We start from the raw sequence: 22,878 nt of genomic DNA on the forward strand, positions 1-22,878 counted from the left end.
GGCTGGTGAGGTGGTTTAGTGGTTAAGAGTGCTGGCTGCTCTTCTAGAGGACCTGGGCTCGACGCCTAGCACTGTTATAGTCCTTCATAACTATCCATAACTCTAGTTCCGAAAGATCTGAATCCCTTTTCTGGTTTTCAAGGACACGGCACATACATGGTACACAGACAAACATTCCTGCAAAACACCCATACACATAAAAAAAAAAAAACTCATCAAAATCTGCTTTTAAAAAAAGTGATAGTGTAGCTGGGCGCACGCCTTTAATCCCAGCACTTGGGAGACAGAGGCAGGTGGATCGCCGTGAGTTCGAGACCAGCCTGGTCTACAAAGCGAGTCTAGGACAGCCAAGGCTACGCAGAGAGACCCTGTCTCAAAAAACCAAAAAAAAAAAAAAAAAAAAAAAAAAAGTGATAGTGAGGCAAACCCACTGTTTGCATAAGTAGGTAAAAATGTTATAAAACTCCTATCACTTTGTTTTTTAACAGGTCTATGGAAAAAGAATCACATATTATACAATTAATCCACTTAAAGTATATAGTTTAATATTCTGTGTTTGTTTGTTTGTTTGTTTGTTTGTTTTGTTTTGTTTTTTGAGACAGGTTTCTCTGTGTAGCCATGGCTGTCTTGGACTCGCTTTGTAGACCAGGCTGGCCTCTGACTCACAGCGATCCACCTGCCTCTGCCTCCCGAGTGCTGGGATTAAAGGTGTGCGTCACCACCGCCTGGCTTAACACACACTTTTAAAGATATTATTCCTGGTTCTGTGGACTTGTTGTTTTCTTTCCCAGTCAAATGGCTTATCGAGTGATGTAAATGAGAAAACACCTGGAGTGGTGGTCTGGCTTTAGTATTACCATAGGAAAGGGTCATTTTAACCCTTTGGTTATTGTTGTAGGTTCTTATTTGAGCACATGGAAAGAAGGTTGGTCTGTAGCTGTATTGGGCACTGCACTGGGCCACGTGAAAAAAAGGCAGGCGGTACCTCACATGGTGACAAGAAGGCAGCGTGAGGGGCACACGGGAGGGATGTGGAGTGGCCTGATGGAAATCAAGGCAATTGTGATGGACATTGGAGCATAAGAAGGATGTAAGTAAACACAGAAAAAGAAGAGATTTAAAAGGCAGCCATGCCATGTGAAGGCATAAACAAAAGGAAGTGCACACGAAGAAGCTGCTCGGGGACCTATGGTCTTGTAATCGAAGCAAAAAAAAAAAAACCATCTTAATAATAGGTGATAGGAGAACATATATGATATGAAAGAATGGGGGGGGAGGGGAGAATACTGGGAGCCAAAGGTTTACTCAGGGATGGGAGGTAGGAAGTGGGGTTTGAGAAAAGAGAGGTAGAGGGTGGGTTAACCAAAAAAATTTAAAGAAGTTCAAACAGAAGTAATCCACATTAATGAACAACGCTCCCAGAAGACATGGAATTCCCCCAGTACTAGGCTCAGGTTACCTCCTTTTGAGTTAGGCAGGAGAAGCCCCAGTGGACCCGTTGAACAGTCCTGACTTTTGCCATTGCTCTTAGGTGCCTACCCTAGCTCTATAGTTAGACCCTATTGCTAAAGTGTCACACACTTTGGTTGCAGGATGCAGAGAAATAAATTTTTGAACTGATCAGAAAACCCTGATCCCGGCTGGCTGGCTTTCACAGCGCTAGAAGATGTTGTGTAGGCTGCTGGAGGAAAAGAGACACCAATGCCTGTATCCGGTGACAGACCTTGAACGCTACAAAGATGTCGTGCCAGGTAAGATGTGCCCATTGGTGGAATGATGCTTACGGGGAAACTGACTCCTGTGAACCTGCCTGGTTCACAGGAGGACATTGATGCCTGGTACTAGAAACATGCTCAAAACCCAAGACTCAGGTAGTCATAGGCCTTAGGGGAGACTTATGTTACTTTCCTTTTCTTTTTCTTGTTTTTGAGACAGGGTCTCATTTTGTAGCTCTGGCTGTTCTGGAATTCACTATGTTGCCCAGGATGGTCTCAGACTCACAAAGTTCTGGCTGCCCCTGCCTTCAGAGTGCTGGGATTAAAGGCGAGTGCTACCACACCTAGCTTACCGTTGCTTTTCTAAGTGATTGTGTTGTCACACTACCTTCTAAAGATGTAGGTTTGGCTCCACAGGCTCTCGCTGCTGCTTCTAGCACTGGTCAGAGAAGCTTCTGACTGCAGTGGGTGGTGGTTAATGCAGAGACACATTACTGTGTAAAGTGCTGGAATAAATGACTGTGAGTCCTCAGCTGTTGGTGGGGCATCTATATCCAACCCCTTCCCAACCCCAAGGCTCAGAGAACCCTGGAGACGAGAAGGCAGAAGTGCTGTGAGAGCTGGAGGCCTGGAGGGGTGCTGGGAAAAGCTTTCTGTTGGACCCGACGTGGCTGTTGCATACAGGAACTCAGCACAGTATTAGTTAACTCCACAAGATCTGCATATGATTAAGACAGCTTAAGTCCATATTTCAGCATAGAGGGAGAAGCGCTTTCTGAGGCTCCCATCATCATCATCGTCGTCGTCGTTGTTGTTTTGTTTTGTTTTTTGAGACAGGGTTTTTCTCTGTAGCCTTGACTATTCTGGACTTGCTTTGTAGACCAGTCTGGCCTCGAACTCACAGCAATCTGCCTGCGTCTGCCTCCCAAGTGCTGGGATTAAAGGCATACACCACCAATGCCTGGCAAGGCCTCCTGTTTTTATTGGCAGTAGAGGGGAGCAAAGTTATTTTTCTTTAGGAATGTGGCCATTGGTAAGTCAGCCATGCCCCAGCGGATGACTTCATGCCCACGAGCATATGGGTAGTACTAATTTGACTCAGTGAGTCAAAATAATTATAAAAGGATGACGTAGATTTGGGAGGGAGTTGTGATGGGGATGTCCTGGGTGGAATTGGAAGTGGGGAAGGAAAGGTAGAAAAGACCAAGATACGTTGTATACATGTGTGAAAATTTCTGAGAATAAACCAAAAATAGTAAAACAAACAAACCAGGGGCTGCAGAGATGAGTCAGTGGTTAAGACTGCTGCCTGTTCTTCCAGAGAACCAGAGCTCAATGCCCAGCACCCATATAGTGGCTCACAGCATCTGCAACCCCAGTCCCAGGAGGATTTGATACCCTCTTCCGGCCTTCTGGGGGCACTGCACGCATGTGCCACTCAGATACCCATGCAGGCAAACCCACATTCACATAAAAGTAGATTTAAAAAATAATAAGAAGAAAAGAAAAAAGCAAATGCAGATTACTTGACGGTGACTGTGGCTAGATTGAGTCCATAGCCCAAGAAGGCACTGAAATGCTTTGAGTTTGGGGAGTGAATCTGGAGCTGTACTTCCGGGGAGTTCTTCAGAGGATTTGAAGGGCCAGGTAGGTAGCTGTGAAAGATCAGTGAGAGGTCCTGTCAACTTCAAGTAAGTAAGGGCAACAAGAAAGAAAGAACAGAGGCAAATTTGAAAAAAAAATCATGAGAACAGAGAGCTGGTAAGTGTATGCTGGTTGAGGATGGTAGGTAGGAGAGACACAGGTTAAAAAAAAAAAGCAAGATTTCAGAATAGAGATGGTACCAGCGAGAGATTATTAGCGAAGATGTCTTGCTGTTTAGAATTCAGGGAGGAACGAGGAGTACAGCTGGATATCTGGTGAGGCTTACAGCTAAACTTAGAGTGATTCATTTGGAGCCACAAAGGCGTGAATTCAAATCCTGCTGTGGCTTCATTCCAGTTGTAGGACCCTAGCGGATTACCCAGGTCTGAGGAAGCGGAGGCAATAATAGCACCTTGGAGTTGTCAAGATGAGATAAGTGTGTATCAAAGCTTAGCTCAACATGGGGAATTCTCCGTAAGCAGCCTGCCTACCACCTTTGGAGGCCACTTCTTGGAGAGATGGAGTAGAGGGATACAGACCATCATTTGGAAAGAAAAGAAAACAGATGGTAGGAAAGGAAGTCTTCCTTGAAGACTCAGGGAAGACAGTTGGAGGCTCTTGACAGGTAGGTACTTGAGGTCATGAGCCCCAAGTCTACTCTTCTTCCCCAAGGCTTTCAGGGATGCCCAGTGTTAGGAGCTTGAAGGTACTTGCACCTATAGGTCACCAGGGAAGCATTAAATATGCATGATTGTCTTTTCAATGAAAAGATGTAAAACCCATTCTTTAACCCAGACACCTGGGAATTGGAGGTGATCAATAGCCTAGTGATTTGTGATATCTCTTGAGCCATATCAGGCTTCCACAACAAGGACCAGATGTGGCTAGTAATCTAAATGACTCTTACATTACCTGTAAAGCCAGAGGCTTCCCCAAGCTCCCACAACCAGGACCAGAGGTGGCTAATTGCTCAAATAACCTGTATGCTACTGTATGACCCAGACCATGCCAAATCCTCCCCTAGGCCTTAAGCTAGTACAAGTAGCTTATCTCTAGAACCCATCTTCCTGGAAGAAATGATGTGTGCCCTGCTTTGAGGAATTTTAACTCAGAACATGACTCCTCACATCCAAAGACCTTCTAGGTCTGTGTGATCTGGCTGGAATACAAACACGCCTTTAATCCAGGAGACAGAGGCAAGCAGATCTGAGTTCAAGGCCTGCCTAGTATAGAGCAAGTTACAGGTTAAAAAACAAAACAAAGCAAACAAAAAAACTTAGGTCCAGGAGTGGAGGTACATGCCTTTAATCCCAAACAATGAAGGTAAAGTTAGTTGGTGAAGGAAGCACCCATGTTTGAAAGTGATATTATCTATTGAATGGCAGAAAAAGTGATGAATCACAGAAAGATTTGACAGACTAGGATATGCCCAGCTCTCACGAGAGCAAAGGGGAAAGGGAAGATACTTAAGGAAGTGACACAGAGAATGAAAGAGATGACATAGTTTTACATAGAGAATTTTACAGAGAGAGGTTGAGGGCAGAACAAGTCAGAGAATGAGAAGGATCCAGAAGATCAGAGCAGATTGCTGGAGTTAGTTTGAGGCCAAGCAGAGCAATTCATAGACCAAGAGAGAAGCCAGATTGAATAAGTCAGCTGGGAGAGGTGTTTCAGCCAGAACAGCTGAGTTGGACCAGCCAGTCCAGAGCTCAGTAAGAGCAAGAAAGGGTGGGCTTATTAAGCAGTAATTCTGAGAGGCTGAAAACATTCTAGGCCTAGATTAGACGGTACGGAGGTGAGAAGCTTCCAGGACTAGGCCTAGCTTAGCAGACCTCCGAGACAATTGAAACAGGCGAATAAAAGTTCCTTTTACAGCCCTGGGTTGACTTTTGAAGTAATTTATGCTTCTTTGTGCACTGGGGATTGTGTTACATTAGGAAACTTTTTTTTTCCTCCAAATTATATTGTGTTTAAATATGCTGGCAATAAACCACCTGGCACCAGACTCTCTAAATTTGATCCAATTTGACGAAGTCAAACCGAAACAAGTTTTCATTCTCACCTCTTTGTGGTTTGTTTCCCTGCCTGCTTTGACGCTTTAGGGACCCCTCAGTTCAGGATGTCTTGTAGCAAACGTAAAACTCAGACGGGGAAGAGAGAGTAAGGAGAAGCGAACGAGGAGGAATGAGGTACAGAGGGCCCAGTAGAAGGGCTGTGAGTTCAGGATCTTTTTCAAGTCCTATGGTGTGCGTGGAACACATATAGAACAACGGCAAAACTGCAGAAACCCATTCCAGAAACTAAAAAGGAAATTTAGAAAACATAATTTACTTTCTTCTCCGTGTGTGTGTGTGTGTGTGTGTGTGTGTGTGTGTGTGTGGTGTGTGTGTGTGTGTGTGTGTGTGTGTGTTGTGTGTGTGTGTGTGTGTGTGTGTGTGTGGTGTGTGTGTGTGTGTGTGTGTGTGTGTGTGTGTTGTGTTGTGTGGTGTGTGTGTGTGTGTGTTGTGTGTGTGTTGTGTGTGTGTGTGTGTGTGTGTGTGTGTGTGTGTGTGTGTGTGTATCTGAGCAGGCCAGAAGGAGGCATCAGATTCTCTGAAGCTGGAGCTATATAGTCTGTGTAAGCTTCCCAGTGTGGATGCTGGGAGCTGAACTTTTGTCCTCTGAAAGGGCAGGAAGCACTCTTAATTAATGAGTACTAGTCCCTACTTGCTTTCTAAAATTATTTTTCTATTTCATTCCTTCTTCTTTCTCTCTCCACAGAAATGCACTTTTGCTTGCCTCTCTCACCCTCCCCCTTTCTCACTTCCCTCTTCTTACCCAAACCAACCAAGCAACCAACCAACCAGACTGAATCGGGCTAAGAAAGTATAATGGAAACAAACAGAAAGAGGCCAACTGCTCAATTGCTAGGGGTTGATTCAGGACAAGACAGGACCCTGCAAACATTGTAGAACAAGATAATTCAGAACTGTCTGGGACTAACATGGCCAAATGAGATGACTTAGCTTTGTTTTGCTATGAAGATATCTCCATATCGCTAACTCAAATCTCCCATCATGCGTCTGATGCCACAATATATGCCAAAACCCTACATAAGGACAAAAGGAAAAGACATTCGGGCTGATCCTGTCTCCCAACTTTGACTCAACATATTGCCCTTCTCTTTTAGAGTTTCCCTCCAAGGTGCTATCCCAAACCCCAGGCAGCATGACTTTCTTGAGGAGACCACATTCTTTACTCCCTATTATTGTGCATTAATTATACAGTATAATGGGTATGACACTCACTCTTGGTTACGTACTTTTACCCTGGTCTAAAACTTCTTCCCTATTTCTTCCTTTGTTTCTTCTTAATTCTTCCTCCGAAGGTAACAAGAACCGGGAAGCACTGGATAGAGATCTCAGCCTGTTCTGTGACTCTCTGAGACAACCTCTCACCCTCCCACCCCCTCCCACAACCCCCCCTACACCGCCCCCCTTCATCAGCAACAAAACCAACTATAAGATTTCCTAGCAACTCATCAACCTACTTTGTGCCTTTTGCCACGCTCTCCCTACCAATTAGGAATCACAAAAGCCCTGAAGGACAATGGGAAAGCAACCCCAGCATCCTGGAGGGAGATGGGTGGGTGTGTCTGTCGAGGTCAGGGTGGTGTTGGCTGGAAGAGAGGAAAGCCTCAGACACCTTTTATAGGGCCATTATTTTCTGTCACAATATTTTTTTCCCCTCACATGCACAACTATTTTTAAAGAAAAAAAAATGAGGAAAGGAAATGTACCAATGGCAAATTTTACTGGAAATGACCCCTGATATCTCACATTAGCATCTTCTGTACCCGTGAGGGCCATCTATCTCCTAAGCCTGGAAGGGGACTCCCAGCCCTACCTGTCTATGCTGATGGCACAGAGGTTCAGGATGCTGGCTGTACACATCATGACATCCAGGGTGACAAAAACATCACAGCAAATTCGGCTGAAATTCCAGACTCCACCTGTCACCTGGGCATTAAGAGACAAGAAGGATGTTAGTGCTTTTCCCCAGGGAAGGAACAATAACCCAATCAACTTTCTTGCCTTCCCTGAGCTGCTCATCATGAATGCCAACACACCTTCCTGGCTCCCCGTGGTGGGTGCCATCAGTACCAGAGGGCTGACAGGCACAGAGGGTGTGCCAGGCTGTCTGGGATTGATTGCTAAGGAAGGGACAGAATAGTAGAGTGCTAGTGCTGGGAGACATCTTCAAGATTAATTAGTGCAGGGATTCTCAGAGTGGTTCACAGTGGGATATTCATTAAAAACGTAAATTTCTCAACACTCCATAGACCAAGTGACTCAGGGTCCCCGGATCTGAGCTCATGACCATCCATCTTAAAATAAACACCCCCAGTTGGACCAAGTTTTAGCAATCAAACGTGAGGTACACTCTCAGGGGCGCTCCTTGTAGTTAAGTGGTATGTGCATAGATACGTCTTAGCCCATCGATACACAGCTGCTAGTAAAAGAGTTTGGGTAGCTGCCCAACGTGTGCCGTGTGCCAAAACTGCCTCTCTGAAGCCCTCTGCCCAGTTGAGAGCTCACCATGTGCTCAGGAAATAAGCTAAGAACACATTTTACATAAAACAGGACTCTGAGGCAAACATCTCTGTGACTTCAGGTTGTAAAGCTTGGAAACATCATAAAACAACATCTATGAGAACAAGAAGACTAATCCGTGGGGCTGCCTTTGACCCCCAACCCTGTGTCTCAACTCATAAGAGGAGGGAGGAAATGGGGGCCCAAGAGGATCAGAGGGAAGCAGGGATAGCTGTCAGCTAGGTGGGGCTAGCTCTGACCGGCTTGCCTGTGCACATGGGACCAACCTCAATAGCTTCCTGTGAATAACACAGAAAACATCAGGGAATAAGGCGAATCTATTTATTTATTTATTTTGTGTGTTTGTTTATTCCATTTTGTTTTGTTTTGTTTTTGAGACAGGGTTTTGAAATTCCCAAAGCTCACTCTGTAGACCAGGCTGGATTCGAACTCACATCAATTTGCCTTCTTCTGCCTCCCCAGAGTGTTGGGATTAAAGGCACGTGCCACTATGCCCAGCTTAGGCAAATCAATTGATATGGAATCATATTTCTATTTTATCTTTGCATGTTTATATAACCTAGTTAAATAACCAGGATGTATCAGGGACAGTGCTACCTTTGGAGTGCCCATAAGCTGCCTCTTTAAAGGCTCCGAGGTTTGGGGGCTGCCATTCTGGGGGATCATGGCTCTTGATGAGAGTCTGTGTCCCTGGCTGCAGAAGTGTTTTTGACGTCTCCTCTGAGCAAGCTTCATGCCTATCTAAGAGAAAGAAGGGGAACAAATAGGCCCTGCAGATGTTGACCAATGAGTAAAGGAGCTGCTGCCCTCTGCCTGGTCCTCATCCAAGATTCTTTTGATCCTTCCTGTGCCATGCCAGGAGGTATGATCTGAAGGGGTCCACCTCCTTCAGCTACAGCCTCTCCTGGAGTTCATTTCCCTTTTAGCTTCCCATCTGATCTCTATATTTGGTCTTCTTCAGGCTATTTTGAGAAGCACTGGCCAACGATGTTTTGTTTAAAAAGCAACCATGAAAAGTTAAAACAAGTGAAGTAATCGTGTTCGTTCATTTGGTTCTGGATTTACTTTCTTTTAGTTAGACCATTTGGCTCTATATAAATAAAGAGGCCTCACATAAATTTATAGGAATGCCAAGGACACAATCTCAGAAAGGGAGTTTATGGATTCTGATGTACAAAGTCATCACGCAGTGACTCAAGAGAGACAGGAGAGTGAAAGATGATTTTGATTACATGAGACAATTGCATGGTATGAAAGCTTCTCCCCAAAACTGAATTTCTGTCTTCCTAATTTCATTCAGCATATATCTACCACACATCTGGAGTTTTGAGTTGGGGAAAACTGACTTTTTTTTTTTCATTTTCTTTTCATATAACTGAGTATGTGTGTCTGTCTGTTGTGGGGAATTTAAAGGAGAAAGAATAGTTAGGACTGCAGCCAACCTGAGTGCTTTTTTGTTGTTCATTCATTCATTCATTTGTTCCTTCACCAAACAAGCACCTGTGAAGCTGTAACAGTCCATAGAAGGAGGGTAGAGTATGTTTGTCAAAATGTTTTAAAAAATGTACCACAAGGGTGTACCCTTGGAGACTTATGTAATTATGTGGTAACTGGAGAAAGAAGGCATTGTTGTCATAGTCGTCATCATCATCATCATCATACGTGTGTGTGTGTGTGTGTGTGTGTGTGTGTGTGTGTGTGTGTGTATGTGTGTGTGTGTTGTGTGTGCGTGCGCGCGCGCGCATGCGCATGATGTGTGTGGGCATGCATGCCACGGCATGGGTATAGAAGTCAGAAGAGAACTTTTGGCAGTCAGTTCTCTCCTTTCATTTTTTTATGGGGGATCCAGGGATTGAACTCAGGGTGCCAGGCTGATGTGGCAAACACCTTTACCTGATGAGACATCTCCCCAAGCCTGCACAAGGTATTCTTGAACACACTAACTAGAGACCAGCATGGTTACCAGAAACTAACACTTATTGAAAATTTCTCCTATTTCTATCATCTACGCACACGACCCATTCCTTGGATTTCTATAACTTTGGAACTTTGGACTTTGAAAGTTGGCTTTGTTTTCTGTGTTGTTTTTTTTTTAACTGTGTGAACTATTGCAGCTTTTTTTGAGGTGTGCGCAATTGGATAGGAGATTAAATGACTGTTACTTAGCCAACTGGGTAACGGCAGAGACATTTACTTGTTCAGTGGTGCTCTGGGGCTCCTGAGCAGGGGTTAGGCATGCAAATACCTCCGTCAGGATTGAGTGGTCTCTGACGTTCTAAAAGCCATTTATTGAATGCTTGCTAAGTGCCTTGTGTCCTGCAAAGCACTTTGCAGACATGGCCTCTTAGTGCTGATGGTAATCCCCTGGGAAGAAACTGTGAAGCTGCAGGTATCTGCAGAAGCGCTGTCAAGCCCTCCGGCCTCCACTCTGCTCTCTGAGCTCGGTGGAGTAGACGACTGTGTGGACTGAGGGATGGACCGTCACAGGCAGAGGCTTACTTAGGCTCAGTGCCTGTAAGAAAAACATATTCATTTACTTCATAAAAAAAAATATTTATTTTATGTGTCTTAAGTGTTTGCATGCTTTGATCTATGTGCACTACTTGTGTGTAATTCTCACGGAGGCCAGAAGAGGGCATTGGATCCTCAGGAACCGTAGTTACAGCTGCCTGTGAGCCACCACGTGGGTGCTGGGAACTGGACCTGGGTTCTTGGGAAGAGCAGCCAGTGCTTTTAACTGCGGAGCCACCTCTTTCTCTACATACACACCCTTTTCTCTGACCTAAAGTTCTCAAGATTATTGGAATGTATTGCTAAAGTTAGCAGATCTCCAGTGTCTGTCAACCCTAGAGCTAAAAAACGCTATGACTTAAAAGCTCTTCCTCCTCTCCAGCTCAGCCAGCTAGTGTCCCAACCTAAGTTATCTCTCCAATTTTTTTTTTTTTTTACTTTCTCTCGTCTCTCTCCATAAAAGTTCATGTCACTCTTTCCGTGGCATAAATAGAATCCAAGTTCTAAAGACAAAGTTGCTCACATTTGGCTCAGAATAGAGAATTTTTATTATTTTCTTTACACCTGAGTTGTTATTTTTTTGCACTGACGGGGCTATTTATAACTCCATGGCACAGGAAGCAATCTTTGAGAGGTCAAGGCCGCTGTCGAAGGTCACGTGATTGGCAGAGGCAGGTCTGGCATTGACCACAGAGAGACAGTGCTGTTCCAGAGAACCACAGAGGGAGCAGCAGCTTGTGGAAAGGGATGAAGTGAGTGGACGCAAAGGAAGGGAAAAGTCAGGTGAGACTTTTGTCTGGGGAAAAGGCATCTTTCTGTCCCAGGACTGCAAAACAGCAGTGCAAAGAAACGTGGGGCCTGTTGTGCTGGGGGCTGTGTGAAAGGACACCAAGCTCTCAAGCTGCCAGCACCAACGAGACTCCATGTTATCTGTTTGTGTCCCTTTTCCAGAGCTGCCGTCAGAAATCCCATTCTCTCCCTGATCTCAGTGCGGAGAAGAAAACAACCTGATTAACTGATTGAAGTGATTTCCACTAAGATGCTATCACTTAACTTTCCTGAGAGCTTACTCATTAAAATGAGTCTGTAAGCCAGGCAGTGCCGCTGGTGGTGGCGGCAGCAGGATCAGTGGCGCGCACGGGTTTGGTCGTGGGGTGGTGGTGGTGGTCGTGGGGCGATGGCGGTGGCGGCAGCACAGCACTTGGGAGGCAGAGGCAAGCGTATCTCTGAGTCTGAGGTGAGCCTGATCTACAGAGAGAGTTCCAGGACATCCAGGGCTACACAGAGAAACCCTGTCTCAAAAACCCCAATCAGCGGAGCCTGGTGGTGCACGCCTTTAATCCCAGCACTCGGGAGGCAGAGGCAGGCAGATCTCTGTGAGTTCGAGGCCAGCCTGGTCTACAAAGTAAGTCCAGGACAGCCAGGGCTATTATAGAGCAAAATCCTGTTTCAGGGAAAAAAAACAAAACAAAACAAACCCAACAAACCTAACCATATATCAGTAAGATATATATGTATATATCATATGTATATGTACATATGAGATATGTGTATATGTATTATATATCATATATTATATATGTATATATCATATTTGAATATTTATACTAATGTCTCCCACATCATGTAAAATAACAGTAAAGAATGAAAAATCAAAAGCTAAAAACATGATAAGTAACCAGCTCACATCATTTCAGAACAACCCAGTCAGGTGACGGTGATACCCAGTCTGTAGGTAAATGGAGAACCTGGAGGGATTCTTTGCTTAGGAACATACAGCTGGGCCTGCAGAGATGGCTCAGTGGTTAAGAGCACTGGCTGCTCTTCCAGAGGTCCTGAGTTCAGTTGCAAGCAACCACATGGTGCCTCACAAACATCTATAATGAGATCTGATGCCCTCTTCTGCATGCAGGGGTTTATATTGCAAGTTAAACACTCATCTACATAAATAAATAAACCTTTTTAAACAGAGTAACAGCTAACAAAAAGAGCTAGACCCTCAACCTTTTTCTACCAATGGGCGACTGCTCCTGACCTCAAACACACCCCTCCTGGCCCAGCACTTCCAGGAAGCACACAGTTCAATTCCACCCTTCTTGCATTGGAGGAAGGAGGTCTGGCATCTGTTCATCCATTTACCTAGAAAGTCACGGTTTTCTTGACTGCTCACAGGCTTGATACATGGCATGGGTGGGTGTGAGGGAGTGACTTAAACCTGGCCTTGTTCCCAGGGTCTCTCTGACGGTAGTGCCTGTGTGAGTTGGGCAAGTAAGGTGTGAATCAGTGTGGAGGAATTGAGGACCTACACCAGAGATCCTAGGAAAATAACTGTGATTCGATGTGATAAACTCTGATGGAGAGATAAATACAAAGTGTTGAGATATCATAAAAGGCAAAGTCATTTTTTAAAAAATTAAAGCAGAGTTTTTAAAAACATGATTGATTTAAGGCTTTTTGGAGACTTTTTTTTTTCCACCTAAATTCTGATGACTAACTCACTTCAGAATTATAGGCAGCCAGGTGCTGTTACTCTCAGTTGCTAATGAAGGTAGCTAATTCCCGGTGGTGGGAGGGAGCAAGATGCTGTCTTCAAGTACTGTAGTTGGCTATTGATTTACAGCAGACAGGGCCCAAGGCTGCATTTCCCAAACTTACTGATGGAGTGTAGCAGTCCCTAAATCACCCGAGGCTCTTGTTAAACAAATGACTCAGCCCCACTCCAAATAACGAGTCCCTCAAGTGAGTGTGACAGCCTGGGAAATTTGGAAGCCTTGGCTTTGGGAGGCACAACAGCATCTTCAGAAACGTTTGTCCCCCAAATAGGGCTCCGTAAACATCAGTTTTTTGAGATAGGATTTCACCACGGAGCTTAGCCCGGCCCTTCTGCCTCACCTTCCCTTACTGTCAGGATTACAGGTGCATACTGTTGTGTATTAATTTATTTTTTGTGTGGTGTTGGGGCACAAGCCCAGGTCCTTAGGAACTCTAGACAAGCCCTGTTCTACTGAGCCTGGTCCTCAGATTTCCTCAGGCATTCCTTTTTGTTTGTTTTTCTGAAACCGAGTCTTACTATTCTTTGTTTCTTTGATTCTATCCCAGATTCTTGCTCCCCCCCCCCCAGCAAAATTTGTGCTTTGTAGAATATGACAGTGGCAAACTTGCCTCATTATGATACAGGAATCCAAGCCAACACCTACGACAAAATTCCAGAGACTCCCCTTCAATCAGTAGATAAAACAGGAAGAGGGTTTGGGGCTCCCTCTTTGGCACCCCTCATTAGCATGGAAGTTATAGAAAACAGACATCATCCTTTAGGGCCTCAAGAAGATTTTGGGGACCAAAGCTCTGGGGATGGGGCTGAGGTGAAGTAGAACACAGGATGTTCCAGAGACAAATGGAGGATTGGAACCACCTCCAACTGCACTTTACACATAACAGAACTGTCCATTTAAAACACCCTGCCGTTGTTCCTAATAGCCTAAGAGCTGGGGGGCCTTGTAAATGTGCTACAGAGGACAGAGACAGGCTAGGAAAAGGCCTTTGAGCCTTGGGCCTTTTCTGGTCCCTTGGTGCACTCCCATTCCGGGGTGCATTTTTCATTTTCTTAACAAAAGATCTCTGTATCTATCACTACCCATGAGTCTCTGTTTCAATTCTTGTTCTAGGACAAAAGACCTTGAGGATCTAGTGGATTTGATCTTTGCCTATAACATGAGCACAGCTAAGTTCTCCTAGATTTATGTTTTGGTATGTACTGGGTTTTTTGTTGTTGTTTATTGTTTTTGTTTGTTTGTTTGTTTTATAAAAGTAAGCATGTTTATCTAATGGCCACCTGGCCAAAGCAAGGGAACTTGGGCTTTTTAAAAACTAAGGCCAGTAGGTAAAGGAAACAGTTCGGGTCTTAAAAATTGGTTATGTAATTGATCAAACACTGGCCACTGCCTCGTTACTTATGCCTAGCTGGCCTGGAACTGTGTAGCCTCAAACTCACAGTGATCTGCCTGCCTCTGTGCTGGGATTAAAGGTTTGTACCATTGCACCCAGCTAAGGCTACTTAATGAATACTGGGAAAATGGCAAATTTGTGTTTTGACAACTTTGTATGAGAAAACAAAAACAAAAACAAAAACAAAAACTACTTTTCTTGAAACCAGAGTTCAGGATGCAATAAATAGACATAACATACTATCCTTTGGGGGATAGGATTTTACTTATTGTAAAAATCAGCTCAATTTCTTATACACTCTAACTCAAATAACTATCTGATTCACAATGAGATTTTACTGCTATAATTTAGTAGTCAAAGTTTTGGATGTTGTACAAGTTGGAAGTTAGATCTGTTGTAACCCTTGTGTTTCTTTTCATCCCCCCCCCCAAAAAAAGGACCAAATATTTCAATAAGCTTCATGCCATATAGTCCCAACCTTTTCACCACTATTTTGAGACAAGATCTTACTATGTAATCTTGACGGTCCTGGAACTCACCGTGTAGACCAACCAACCTGGCCTTGAACACAGATCTGCTACCCTCTATTTAAGTGCTGGGATTAAAGGCATATGCCACTATGTCTGGCTCTTTAGACAGGGGTCTCTTTGGGTTTGTGTTCTGTTTCTCAGAATGTTATTAAAGACATAAGGTAAAAAGTACAAATGTTACCACTTAGTATTTCAGGATATCTGTAACAACCATAATGTACTTTGGAAATACAAATATCTATAATTTTTACTGGTGACAGTAGGCAACCCTTTTGCTAAGGGGTGATCTTGATATTCATAAGTGAAGGAGAACGCCCAACACCAGCTTAGTTAAAATAAGTAATTTTATTTTCATTCATGTTGATGGAATCCCAGGTAGCAGTGCACATCCCTTTGCACAGCTCTTTGATGCTGTGAGACAGGAGGGTCAAAGTGATGCTCAGTCACTCTTTTGCCAGGAAAGGACCAATCAAACTGCACCACAGCTAAATCTGGGTGCCTTCTCAATTTTAGCCCGTCCTTTGCCTGAGACTGCCACAGACACGGCAGAGAGCAATTCAGTTCACTCTGTTTATGGTTTGGTTGTAAATCGGCCTATTTTCTGATTAGAAAACAAGTTTTGTTTTCTAATTTCCTTTGGAACAGAGGGAACCTAAGGTGGGAGGTTGTGGACTTGAGTATCTGGTAACAATTTTGGGTTCAGTCATCAGGGAAGAAAACCTATAGCTCACCGCCCCCCCACCCCTACCCCACCCCACCCCACACAGCTGTAGTGTGGAGGACTTCCAGCTTCTGGAGGCCTTTCTCTTTCCCTTTGGAGCCGGGACTAGCTACCTATAAATGTACATTGATGAACTGGCAAAGGGAATGGGCTTTGAATTTGACTAGCACTCTGTTTGGTTTTGTGCTTTGGGAAGTTCCTGGTAATGGTCACAGTCTTATCTGCTCTTTTAAGAGCCCTCTGTTAAGACCAAGCTGGAGTTCTTGATGCAGCTACATATCAAAGATTTGCCAAGGAGCTTAAGTGAGATCAGAACCTATTTCTTGGGGGTAGATTAGATAGAATTGTAGCTGATTGGATAAAACTACAGGGTCACAAGGTTTTCATGGGATGTGAGGATTGTGTGTGCTTTTAAACACCTGGGATTGGATAACCTATGTCCGGGTTTGTCTCCAGAGAAAACTGATCCCCCCTCTTTCAGCAGACATTGACCAACTGCCCCTGTGTAACTAGGGGTGAAGCTGTGTGACACTTCCCCTGCCCGTTTTGGCATGTCAAACTGGCATTGTCATCATGCTGGTCTTTGTCAGGCAACCTTGCTGTGGAGAGTTCATGGGTATATTTCCCAGGTCATACCTCAGGGACACCAGCGGGTATCCTGGGACTCTGGCTGTCACAATCTTTCTGCCCTGACCCCGTCTTCTGCAATTTCTCCCCGAGCCTTAGGGTTGTTCACCTGCATAGCCTGTTTTGAAATGGGTCTGTTTAGATTTTGGTTTCATCTTTCTCTCCACGTTTGAGGCATGGTAGTTCTTTGGGCTGGCACCAGGACACTTTGAAGCACCAGCACATGGTAGATTAATCAGCTATACTGTCTGATGTGGCTCCGGTGGCTGTTTGGTGTGTTTTTGGGGGTACTGTTATGGGATAAAGATTTGCATAGTTATGCTTCTTAGGGCCTTGTCTGTTTGCATTCAAATATGAGTACATTTTGGGGGATTTCTATTGTATTTTGTGAAGGCATGAAAAATACTGTCTGTGTTATCTTTAGGTGACTAGTCCTTTTCTGATCTAAGAGTACACACCAACTTCATACATTCATTTAATGATCTGAGCCATTATTGCCAGCATAAAGATTCACAAAAGGTGGGGCAGCGTGACTAACAATGCAGGTACAGAATAAAGGCAGGTGATTTTTATTTGTTTTAGTCAGACATAAGTACAATTTGGATCTTAGTGTTTGTTCCTAGACCTCACAAGTCTATGCTATCTCATATTAAAATTTAGATACTTTTGACTTCTTGAAATCTGTTAAAATGGTATGTTTGGGTCCACTAAATACATTTCACAAAATATTAACATGATTCAAATAAACTGTTAAGAAACATTTGGTTGGTGGGGACCTAGAGCTGAAAAGAGAAATGGACACATGCCCCCATCCCTAACCCAGAAGCTGTTTCCAATTGATAACCAATTTAGTTTTCTCCAAAGGACTCTTACTAGGGAAACAAACTACTCTTAAGGGTGGGCTGCATGCCAAGCAGTAGACGACCAACAGAAAATCAACTCAAAGGCATCTTTGGAGGTTCCTTGTTTCACAATGTCATGTCAGGGATAAAAAAAATTTGTCTTATATTTTATTTTTATTTTAATATAGTATTCTCTTTTTGTTTTATAGGTCATCTGAGTATATATTATGAGTTCCAGTTTAGTGTTTTTATTGAGCCCCGAGTGTGCAAATGTATATATCTCTACACCTGTATTTGTTTCTTCTGCCTTTTTGGGGATTCTTTTCCTTCTGTTTGTTTTGTCCTATTCTGATGTATCAGCTTTTGTTTTATATTATTATATTTTATTGTTATCCCTGTTTATTTTCTAATGAGAGACAGAAATGGTGTGGATCTGGATGGTAGGGAGGCAGGAAGGAACTGGGAGGAAAGGAGGGAGGGGAAACCTTAATCAGGATATATTATGTGAGAAAAAACTATTTTCAATAAAAGGGAAGAAAGACATCTGGTCTTCTAAAGCAAGTTCTTCAGAGGGACAGCAAAATATTTAAAGTACAGTTTGTGTTTATAAAAAATTGAATTCATTAAATCATAAGATGAAAGTTTTGTTAAGTTACAGGATTTTGTATTGACTACAGAGATTTTGATAAGGATTTTCATCCAAAAGAGATTCTAAAAAAAATTAAATTTTACATTTGTTTTTTTCCCCTGAGTAGTCAAGAGAAACAGAAGGCAGGAGAACATAGAAAGGTTTAGTATGAATCTGGGCCCAGGGGATCTTACAGAGACTGATGCACCAGCCAAGGACCATGCATCAAGAGAACCTTAGACGGCCTGCTCAGATGTGGTCGATAGGCAGCACAGTCTCCATGGGAGACAGAATATGGGGAGTAGGGGCTGCCTCTGACACGGACCCTGTTGCCCACTCATTGATCACTTCCTCCTGGTGGGGTGGCCATGCCAGCCCACAGAGGAAGAGGATGCAGTCGGTCCTGATGAGACTTGGAAGGCTGGGGTCAGATGGTAGGGGAGGTGGGCTCCCCCTTTCTGAGGAGTAGGTGAAAGGTAGGAGGGGGAAGAAGGAAGGAAAGTGGGACCAGGAAGAGATGAGGGATGGGGATACAATTGGAATGTAAAATTAATAAGTTAAAAATAAACAAACTTACTATAGAAAAGTTTTGCATGTTAATAAAATGTATGGTTTTAAATACATTTGGAAATCAACATGTAAAATATCTAAATATAATTGCTTTATCATGGTGTCTTTATAAATAGAGGTAACCAAGCCTGGGTACGTTAAAAGAAAACCCAACTCTTTATTTCATTATTGCTGTGTGTAGAGAAATTTTAATCCAGCAACATGGCTACTCTGGCAAGGGGTCACATCCAAAGACCTAAATCTATGTGATCCGGCTGGAATATAGACATGCCCTTAATACACACCTTTAATCCCTCTGGCTGGAATTTAGTCAACATCTTTAATCCCAAACATTGATATCTAACTGAGGGGCAGACAAAAGGAGGAATCAGAGAGTGAGATTTGACAGAATGAGTCAGAGAGGATATGCCCAGTTCTCAGCAGGACAGAGAGGGAAGTAGCGACTTAAGAGCGAGCAGAGAGGAAGAGGAGGAGGAGGGAGTTTGCGGAGACAGTACAGTAGAGTTTGGGAGGACATACAGTTCCGTGCAGTGCAGTTGAGTGCAGTTGAGTTTGTGCAGTTCAGCTCGTGGAGTTCAGAGTAAGTTTTCCCAAGCAGAGCAATTCAGTGAGGAGAGGAGAGAAGCCTGTTGGAATGAAGCAGCTTGGAAAGGAGTTTTGAGACAGAATAGCTGAGTTGAACCATCCAGCCAGAGTTCAGAAAGAACCAGAAAGGGTGAGCTTATTCAGCAGTGAGTCTCAGAGGCTGGAAACATTCTAGGCCTGGGTTAGCAGACAGAGGCTGGAAGCTGACACCTTGCAGAAGATTAGATTGTATGGAGACTTGAAGTTTTCGGGCCTAGGGATAGTTAGATAGAAACACTCTGGGCTCAGTCCAAGCCATGTATTCATAAAGTTTGGGTACGACTCTCATCTCATGCCCTCATCTAAATGATTACAGCTATGGGTCTCTCTCTCTCTCTCTCTCTCTCTCTCTCTCTCTCTCTCTCTCTCTCTCTTTCTTTCGAAGACAGGGTCTCTCTGTGTAGCCTTGGCTGTCTTGGACTCACTTTGTAGACCAGGCTGGTCTTGAACTCACAGCAATCCACCTGCCTCTGCCTCCTGAGTGCTAGCCATGGCCAGCTCTGGGTTTCTATTTCTAAGAATATTTTTATGTGTAAAATTGTTAAATACTAAGATTTTGTTAAGGCTGAAATATATGTAAAATCATGGATGTATATACTTCTTAAGGGTCTTTCTGTCATATTTGCTTTGCATGATGGGATTATCAAAGATGCCACTCCCTAGCAAGAGTGGCACTCACTTTCTGGACAAGCTTTTCTATTACTCTGAATGTGACAGACACTCTTTTTATGCTCACCTCATACCAAGCCCAGAGGCAACCAACACCTTGCATTTAAAGAGTGATTAAAAGGTTAAGATATGACTTTGTTAAGTGCTCAGAGAAATTTCTAAACTGACTTTTGCTAGGCAATCTTTTTAAAAAATTTTATTTATTATTATGTATACAGAGCTCTGCCTGCATGTACACCTGCAGGCCAGAACAGGGCATCAGATTATATTATAGATGGTTGTGAGCTACCATATGGTTGCTGGGAATTGAACTCAGGACCCCTGGAAGAGCAGGCAATGAATGCTCCTAACCGCTGAGCCATCTCTCCAGCCCTTGCTAGACAATCTTAAAACATACATTTAAGAGATAAGTTAAGAAAAATGGGAGGACCAGCCCTATGTGCAGAAACACTTTTCTGCCTTCCTGCATATGAAATATACATACATCTAGACAATGCTGAGATGGGCTGGCTTTACTGCTGGGATGATAGGCTGATACTCAACCCTAGTTCATGCTAGTAGGTAATATAATGCATTTTGTTATACATAACGTTATGAGATTAAACTTTTTTTTTTTCAAGACTGGGTTTCTCTGTGTAGCCTTGGCTATCCTGGACTCCCAGAGACCTGCCTGCTTCTGCCTCCCTGAGTACTGGGATTACAGGCATGTGCCACTGGGCTAGATTAAACATTTTAACACCTAATTTGATAGATTGGAATGCTATAAAACTGTTAAGATAAAGCTGGTGTTGTTTACAAAAAGCAACATTAGATTTAGAGTCCCTATGTTTATTGCATGATAGGACTCAAAGTTTATGCTTTATATAACAAAATGTTCTCATGATACATGTAATGCTACATATACAGCCATTACATCTGTTATCGCTAATGTAATACTATGCAAATGAGCCTGTAATAACTGCAGTGTGATAGAAGTATCATTCGAAATTTTATCCTTTTTATGTTTTTCAGATATGTTTGCATACAAACACACATAATTCTGTGTATGACAAAAATCTCCCTGTTTTTAAAGAGCATTCAGCAAAAAGATTTGGGGATGAAAACATCTTAGACCATTTACACCCCAATTACACTGTGTCTTTTGTGAATCTACAATTGCTTGTGCTACAAATGGTATCCATGGTGTATCTGGAATATAGATATGAACGTATACATATATTAGCTAGATAACCACTATTTAGAAAGCTATGAAGGAAACCAATACAAACTTTAGACATAAATTAACATTCTAAAGCACTTCATAACTAAGTGTTGTTTGAGACAATATCAGACTTCTTAAACTCAAAACATCTCATTTTGGGCTGGGGAAGTAGGTCAGTGGTAGATTCTTGTCTGGGATTTGGAGGGGGGGGGTTCAGGGTTCAATCTGAACCACAATGGTCAAAATTTATTTGGGTTTTCTGTTGTTTTTAAATTACTTGTATTACCAGTATTATCAGTATGCTTTAAAATAGCCTTAGTTAACCTGGGCCAGGGAAGATATCAATAGTCTAAACTACTTCCCATGGTGGGGCATGCCATCTGGCTCTAATAATGTCTATCAAGCTACCTCCCATCCATAATCCCAAATACTTGCTAATGTTCTTCATCTGGACCAAATCTTCCATCCATGTTGGCCATGTGCTTTTCTTCCACCTAACCCATGATAGCGCAACCTCCTTCTCCTCTGGTCTCTCTCTTTCTTCTCAGGATTCCTCTCTCTCTAAGCCCGGGAACCTTAGTCACACCTATCTCATCTGCCCTGCCCAGGTGGGATGCTTTTTATTAATTAGCATAAAAACACATCAGACCATCTCCCAACAGTTTTCTTTTCCTCATATCAAGCCAAATATCTTAAAAAGTAAAGCCCTATTATTTAAAGGATGCAGATGGCACACACATGGTTTCTGATTTCTGAAATATCACCATCTAATAAAAAGCTAAGAATTACATTCATACACAACCATCTAGATGAATTATACCAAGTTTTTCACAGTTGCTAGAGGCTCTTCAAGAATGTAAGAAACTATGTATTACTAGGTTAGCAATATCTGAATGGGTCTTTACAAAACTTTCTAGTCCTTTATAAAGGACAACAACTGGATTTCCCTAGAACACCTTACATTTAGTAATTTTACAAAAGGAATGTTGAAAAAAAATACAGATTTGGTGTTTTGTGTTCCCTATTCATTATGTCAGGTTTTTTGTTTGTTTGTTTGTTTTTTGGCTTTTCGAGACAAAGTTTGTCTGTGTAAGCCTTGGCTGTCTTGGACTTGCTTTGTAGACCAGGCTGGTCTCAAACTCACAGCTATTAACCTGCCTCTGCCTCCCCGAGTGCTGGGATTACAGGAGTGTGCCACCGTGCCAGCATTGTGTCAGATTTTTAACAGATGCCCACGTAAGTTTCATTTTGGGTTGAGACCTCTTTAGAGACCATCGACACCTCTGGGTAGATAAGGCTGCCGTATATGTGAGACGCACTTGTGCACCAGATAGTAAGTCTGTCTGTAGCCATTGATACTAATTTCAAAAATAGTGAGATGCCTGAAAAATTTAAGTATTCTAATTTTCTTCAAAAGCAAGAAATTCTGCATAAGCCCGATAAGTATTTCCTTTTATGTCTATGATCCTCCAGGTTCCAATTTTCCTAGCATGTAAAGCCTAAAAATGATTTATTAACATGACATCATCAGAGCTGAAATTGTTAATAATGATACTTCTTTTGGGGCCTATGTGTGTTCCTAGCTAGTTACACTGTGGAGGCAGGATAGGCGAAGGGTGAGATCAGAAAGGTTTTACCCAAGGACTATGAGTTAATGTATGAGGCATCAGTTGGCAGAGAGGAAGACTGGAAACCAGCCCCAAAGCCAACTGTAACAGATAGAAGCTATGAGGAAAAGCTTGTGCTATACAAATGTCCAAGAAAGCCCTCAATATGCGAACTCTTTGGTGTAGTCTTTCACACAGCATTGTCACTGAACTTCGAACCTTCCTAGCTCTGGTCTGCTTCCTCCCTCAAAAGTGCACTTTTTCTTAGTAAACCATGCCTGTTCCTTGTAATCCTATCTGATTCCTCGTTTCAGGATACAAGAATCTGGACATCCCAATGGCTGCCCAGCAAAGCCTGACAGATATTCACTGATGTCATTATGACCATCATTGTGAGCACAGGAAACATGTGCCCAAGCACTTTACAGTCCAAGCTATGCTACTCTGACAGG

At 43.1% G+C, this 22,878-nt stretch overlaps 1 protein-coding gene across 1 annotated transcript in view; it reads right to left on the minus strand.

The window, feature by feature from the left end:
* Positions 1-22,878, minus strand: part of DRD3 (dopamine receptor D3) — a 66,802-nt gene that overhangs the window by 26,177 nt on the left and 17,747 nt on the right. The window contains exon 3 of the mRNA XM_084801997.1: positions 7,245-7,357. Within this exon, the coding sequence (XP_084658123.1) occupies positions 7,245-7,357 (113 nt within the window). The remainder of the gene's footprint in view (positions 1-7,244; positions 7,358-22,878) is intronic.

This window comes from Acomys minous, assembly GCF_964271855.1.
Source record: "Acomys minous genome assembly, chromosome: 11".
In the NCBI taxonomy this organism is placed as follows: domain Eukaryota; kingdom Metazoa; phylum Chordata; class Mammalia; order Rodentia; family Muridae; genus Acomys; species Acomys minous.